Below are 6,758 nucleotides of genomic sequence, written 5' to 3' on the forward strand. Positions count from 1 at the left end.
CTAAATAACTGTCTGATGCCTATAATACCCCTGACTTATCCAAAGTCAACTATTAAACCCCGTTGTGACTTTCTTGCTACTTGCTCTCTAGGATCGCCTCATGCCAAAAGCTACAAACACGCACATATATACATATATATATCTACCTATCCACATAATAATGTGGTCTCAACAATTTATCACACACAATCACATTTATGCCCTAACGGGCCAAAATAACGATTAAGCCCTTACCAGCCAAACAGGGCCCGCTTGCTTATCCAGTAACGATATTCATACTTTCTTACCATTAATTCTCTTAACCTCCAGTTATGCCCTCCCGGCACACTAATCAAGGCCCTTATACCTTATTAGTAATTTTTGGGTCGTTACACCATCAACCTCTGTGTATTCAATATCCGGCATTGGACGTTAACTTTGAACTCAAATCGGGCCTCATACATTTATTACCATCTTTGCATGGGCTACCAGGAGAGGACCCAAATAAGCATCTGACTGAATTTCACATAGTCTGTTCTAGTATGAAACCAGCTTTAGTAACGGAAGAGCAGATTAAATTAAGAGCATTTCCATTTTCTTTGAAGGATGGTGCAAAGGAATGGCTCTATTACCTTCCTCCTAGAACTGTTAATACCTGGAATGAAATGAAGACATTGTTCTTGGAGCGTTACTTCCCCGCATCTAAGGTTGGTAGAATAAGGAAGGAAATCTGTGGCATTCGCCAACAGACTGGGAGTCATTATATGAGTATTGGGAGAGATTAAAGAGGCTATGTGCTAGCTTCCCCCACCACCAAATAAGTGAACAAATCCTAATCCAATAATTTTATGAAGGAGTATTTCCATTGGATAGGAGCATCATTGATGCAGCAAGTGGGGGAGCACTGGTGGACAAGACTCCTGCTGCAGCTAGGAGCTGAATTTCTAATATGGCAGCTAATTCTCAACAGTTTGGAGTTCTTCAAGAAGTTTCAGTTAAGGGATTAAATGAGACAAACTCTAAAGTAGAACAGCAACTGGCGCAATTAACTAGTATGGTTCAACAAATGGCTTTAGGTCATCAAGTGAGACCTTGTGGCATATGTCAGTTGGTGGGGCATTCTACTGATGCATGTCTCACACTTCAAGAGGATATCAATGAGCATGTAAATGCAATGGGGGGATTCCCAGGGCAACCTAGGCAAAGGTATGACCCTTATGCTATAACTTATAATGAAGGATGGAAGGAGCATCCTAATCTTCGATATGGGAATCAACAACAAACTGTACCAACTAGACCACCAAGATTTCCTTATCAACAAAGGCAACAACAAACTTATACACCTCAGCCTCAACAATCTATTACCTCACAAGCTCAAGACCCTTCAATGGCAGATATGCTAAAACAGTTAATAGCCTCCAATATGCAAACTCAAGCACTTCTTCAAGGCGCTCATGTGTCCCTGAAAAATTTAGAGAATTCTATGGGTCAAATTGCCACTTCATTAAGTCAAAATGAACCACAGAATCAAAGAAAATTACCTTCACAGCCTGTACGAAACCCAAGGGAAAATGCTAATGCCATCACACTACGAGATGGCAAGACCTATGATCCACCCACTATTCCATCAAATTCAAATGATGCATCATTACCTCCTACCCAATCTTCCCAACAAGACAACGATGAAACCCCAACCACATCACCCAACCTTAAACCCACTATTTCCCCTTATGTCACTACTCCTCCATTTCCTAGTCGTTTGAGAAAGACCAAGAAGGATGAAGCTGAACAGGAAATATTGGAGACTTTTTGCAAGGTTGAGGTAAATATTCCCTTACTTGATGTTATTAAACAAGTACCTCGATATGCAAAGTTTTTAAAGGATTTATGCACCAATAAGAGGAAGTTAAAAGGGAATGAAAAGGTGAGTGTGGGGCAAAATGTTTCGGCGGTTCTTCAAAAGAAACTTCCACCAAAGTGTAAGGATCCTGACATTTTCACTATTCCTTGCACTATTGGAAATAAAAGAATTGAAAGATGTATGTTAGATTTGGGTGCTTCAATGAATGTAATGTCGTACTCTATTTATGCCTCTTTGAATTTGGGACCACTAGAAGAAACGGGGGTGATCATACAATTAGCGGATCGTTCTAATGCCTATCCAAGGGGAGTAGTAGAGGATGTATTGGTTAAAGTTAATGAATTGGTTTTTCTGGCAGACTTTTACATTCTTGATATGGAAGATGACTCAATTTCGTGTTCTACACCAGTATTATTGGGAAGGCCATTCTTAAAGACAGCTAGAACTAAGATAGATGTTCATAAGGGAACTTTGACCATGGAATTTGATGGTGAGGTGATTCGATTTAATATTTTTGAGGCTATGCGGTATCCAAGTGATGTTCATTCATTTTCTTCAATCGATATTCTAGATTCTTTATCACAAAGAATTCTGGATTCACATGGAGATGATGGGTTAGATATTGTTTTGAGGGAACCAATAGATATGAAAGAAGATTTTGTCACTACTGAAGTAAAGGAGACAGTGGCTGCACTTAATAGTGGTGGAGAGGTTTCTAAAGCGGTGTCGTTCTTAAAGTTGCCTATTTCTCATGAGCAACTTCAACCATCTGTTAAATCACCACCCAAGCTTGAATTAAAACCACTACCAAAGCATCTCAAATATGTCTACTTGGGTGAGAAAGAGACATTACCAGTTATTATCACCACAAAACTTACCCAAGTACAAGAGGATCGTTTAATAAGGGTACTTTGGGAATATAAAACGACCATAGGGTGGACCATAGCAGATATCAAGGGAATAAGCACAACTATGTGTATGCACCATATTCTCCTTGAAGATGGATCCAAGCCTTCTAGAGAAGCTCAAAGAAGGTTAAATCAACCTATGATGGAGGTAGTTAAGAAGGAGATACTGAAGCTTTTAAGTGTGGGTGTGATTTACCCTATTTCAGATAGCAAGTGGGTGAGTCCAGTTCAAGTCGTTCAAGTGGGTGTGATCAGGCATCACTGTGGTAAAGAATGATGAGTATGAGTTGGTACCTACAAGAGTCCAAACAAGGTGGAGAGTTTGTATTGATTATAGAAAGTTGAACATTGCAACTAGGAAAGACCACTTCCCTTTGCCATTCATCGATCAAATGCTTGAAAGATTAGCGGGACATACTTATTATTGTTTTCTTGATGGTTATTCAGGTTACAATCAGATTGTTATTGCTCCTGAAGACCAAGAGAAGACCGCATTTACATGCCCATTTGGCACATTTGCTTTTCGTAGAATGCCATTTCGGTTGTGTAATGCTCCCGCTACTTTTCAACGATGTATGGTTAGTATTTTCTCAGATTACATAGAAAACATCATAGAAGTGTTTATGGATGATTTCAGTGTCTATGGTGATTCTTTTGATAAGTGCCTCCACAATTTAACTTTAGTTATTAAATGATGTATTGACACTAATCTTGTATTGAATTGGGAGAAGTGTCACTTTATGGTGCAGCAAGGTATTGTTTTGGGGCATGTTATTTCAGAAAAAGGGATTGGAGTGGGCAAGGCAAAAATTGATCTCATTCGTGCAATTCCACCATTGTCAAGTGTGAAAGAAATAAGATCCTTTCTTGGTCATGCAGGCTTCTATAGGCAGTTTATAAAGGATTTCTCAAAGATTGCTTCTCCTTTATGCAATCTTCTTCAAAAGGATGTGGCATTTGAATTTAATGATAAATGTTTGTTTGCATTCAATAAATTAAAGGAATCCTTAACATCAACACCTATTATTCAGCCACCAAACTGGGATTTTCCCTTTGAAATAATGTGTGACGCTAGTGATTATCCAATAGGAGCGGTTCTTGGGCAAAGAGTTGGTAAAGTGCCTGATGTTATATACTATGCCTCTCGAACTCTTAATGATGCTCAGTTAAATTACTCTACTACCGAGAAAGAGTTTTTAGCGGTTATCTTTTCTCTAGAAATTTTTTGGTCTTATTTGATTGGAACTAAAGTTATTGTTTACATTGACCATGCAACTCTTAAATATTTACTAGCTAAGAAAGAAGCGAAGCCCAGACTTATTTGGTGGATTTTACTTCTGCAAGAATTTGATCTTGAAATAAAAGATAAGAGAGGATCAGAAAATTTGGTGGCTGATCATTTAAGTAGACTTATTCGGGATGAAGATAATTTGCAATTAAATGAAAAATTTCCTGATGAGCAGCTCCTAGCTCTTAAAGAAGTTATTCCATGGTTTGTTGATATTGTTAATTATTTAGCCACTAAAGAGTTACCAGGAGACCTTACACAAGCTCAAAAGAACAAGATTAAGCATGATGCTAAGTTTTATATTTGGGATGAGCCTTATTTATGGAAACATTGCGCTGATCAAGTCATTTGAAGGTGTGTTCCCGATTCTAAATTTCAATCTATTCTTGCTTTCTCACATTCTCATGCTTGTGGAGGTCATTTTGGACCAAAAAGAACAAACCATAAAGTATTTGACAGTGGTTTCTACTGGCCTACCATCTTTAGAGATTCATATGCATATTGTAAGGCATGTGACCATTGTCAGTGAGTTGGTAATATTACTTCTAGGGATCAAATGCCCCAAACTCCAATACTTATTATTGAGATTTTTGATGTATGGGGCATTGATTTTATGGGACCGTTTCCATCATCATTCGATTTTGAGTATATTCTATTAGCGGTTGATTACGTGTCTAAGTGGGTGGAAGCAAAAGCAACTAAAGCGGATAATTCTAAAACAGTGGTTGAGTTCATTCGATCGAATATTTTTGTGAGATTTGGTACACAAAGGGAAATAATTAGTGATCGGGGTACTCACTTTTGCAATAAAATGATTGAAACCTTATTTCGGCGTTATCAAGTGACTCATAAGGTAACCACTGCTTACCATCCACAAGCAAATGGCCAAGTCGAGGTATCGAATAGAGAAGTCAAGTCTATTCTTGAAAAGACAGTGAATCCAAATAGAAAGGATTGGAGTATAAGATTAGATGATGCTCTTTGGGCGTATCGCACAGCTTATAAGACACCTCTTGGTATGTCTACGTATCGGTTGGTGTATGGAAAACCTTGTCATTTATCGGTTGAATTGGAGCATAAAACTTGGTGGGCTGTGAAAAAGTGTAACATGGAGATGGACAATGCAGGCCAGCAAAGAATGCTACAATTACAAGAGCTGGAGGAAATTCGTAATGATGCTTATGAAAGCTCTAAGATTTACAAAGAAAAGACCAAAGCCTTTCATGATCGAAATATAATTATTCAGAAAACATTTGATGCAGGACAAAAAGTATTATTGTATCATTCTCGCCTCAAACTATTTCCAGGTAAGTTGAAGTCCCGATGGGTTGGACCATTCATAGTGGTACATCACTATCCTCATGGAGCGGTAGAAATTTAAAGTCAACCAACGGGAAAAATACTCAAGGTAAATGGCCAAAGATTGAAGCATTATTATGAGTCTTTCGAGGAGGAACAAGCTACTGTGATTCACCTCTTCGATCCGGAATATATTGATGAGGTATGAAAAGGTTATACGTCGAGCTAGCAACGTTAAACTTAGCTAAATTCTATGTATTTTATTTTAATTTTTTTTTTATTTTTTTATTTTATTCTATTGAACTTAGTTTTAATTTTAATTTTGAACATTTAAAAAAATTAATAAAAAATTTTAAAAAAAAGTGGCCGCGGCCAGCCCTATTCCAGGTCGTGACCTGGAGAACCGAGAGTAGTGGCCGCAGCCACCAATAAGCTCAAGTCACGGCCACTTTAAGTTTTCAGAAAAAAAAAAAAATTCAAGATTTTTTTTTTCATTATTTTCCACTCCCCACACATACAAAGACCAAAAACCGAAAAATCACTCATTTTTACATATAATTTTATTATTTCTCTCTCATTTTCACTCCAATTATTCCCCAAAAATCATTAAATTCTATCATCAATCTTCAATCTTTTTACAACTTTTCACACATTCTCATCAAAATCCTCATTGTCTACACAAATTTCCTTTCAAAACCTTAAGTCCCATAAATTTTAAATTTGACAATTGAGATTAATCAACAAGTTTCAAGGTGCTTCATTGATACTATCAAGCATTCAGAGACTTTCTATAGTCAATTACAAGTAAGTACCTTCTCTTGATTCTTTGATTATTGGGTTTTGAGTATTCAAGAATATGATTTTCGGTATTTTGTATTAATTGATTTTTGGTGGATGAAATGTTTATATATTGTGATAATTGGCTTAGATTAAGTGATTATGTTGTTATATTAGTAATAATTTCAAATTTTGGGAAGATTGAAACACTACAACATACTTTTTCACTATTGGTTAGTCTTTGCGTACTAAGTGTTTGATGAAAAGTTCTTAGAGGAGTATGTTTCAGTTTTAAGGGGAATTAATTGAATATTTTTTAAGAGGAAGTATTTATTGGTTTAAAAGAAATTTGTTGGGAATAATTAGAGGATTTTGACTTTATATTTTTGGGGTATTTTGAATTATTCTTTTAGTTCTTAATTATTTGTGTTTAAGGAAGGTTATTTTTGAGTCTTGAACTGAAGAATGGCTCCAAAGAGATTTCGAAAGAATACTAAAGGTGTTTTCTCATCTGAGGTTCAATTTGATGCCACCAAATTTATTTCTGAGGAGGCATTCAAATGCTATCAAGATGCGGTAGTGAAATAGAAAAGGATGATTGAAGAGAGGGGGTTTGATATGGAGATTCATCATGGGTATCCATCTA

At 36.7% G+C, this 6,758-nt stretch overlaps 1 protein-coding gene across 1 annotated transcript; it reads left to right on the top strand.

Annotated features, from left to right (window-relative positions):
* The first annotated feature begins 928 nt into the window (after window positions 1-928).
* Window positions 929-4,388, top strand: LOC133792316 (uncharacterized). The gene is made up of 3 exons (XM_062230221.1): window positions 929-3,014; window positions 3,196-3,326; window positions 3,480-4,388. The coding sequence occupies exons 1-3, from the start codon at window positions 929-931 to the stop codon at window positions 4,386-4,388; spliced, it is 3,126 nt and encodes a 1,041-aa protein (XP_062086205.1).
* Window positions 4,389-6,758: the final 2,370 nt, after the last annotated feature.

Source organism: Humulus lupulus, chromosome 7, assembly GCF_963169125.1.
Source record: "Humulus lupulus chromosome 7, drHumLupu1.1, whole genome shotgun sequence".
Lineage (NCBI taxonomy): Eukaryota > Viridiplantae > Streptophyta > Magnoliopsida > Rosales > Cannabaceae > Humulus > Humulus lupulus.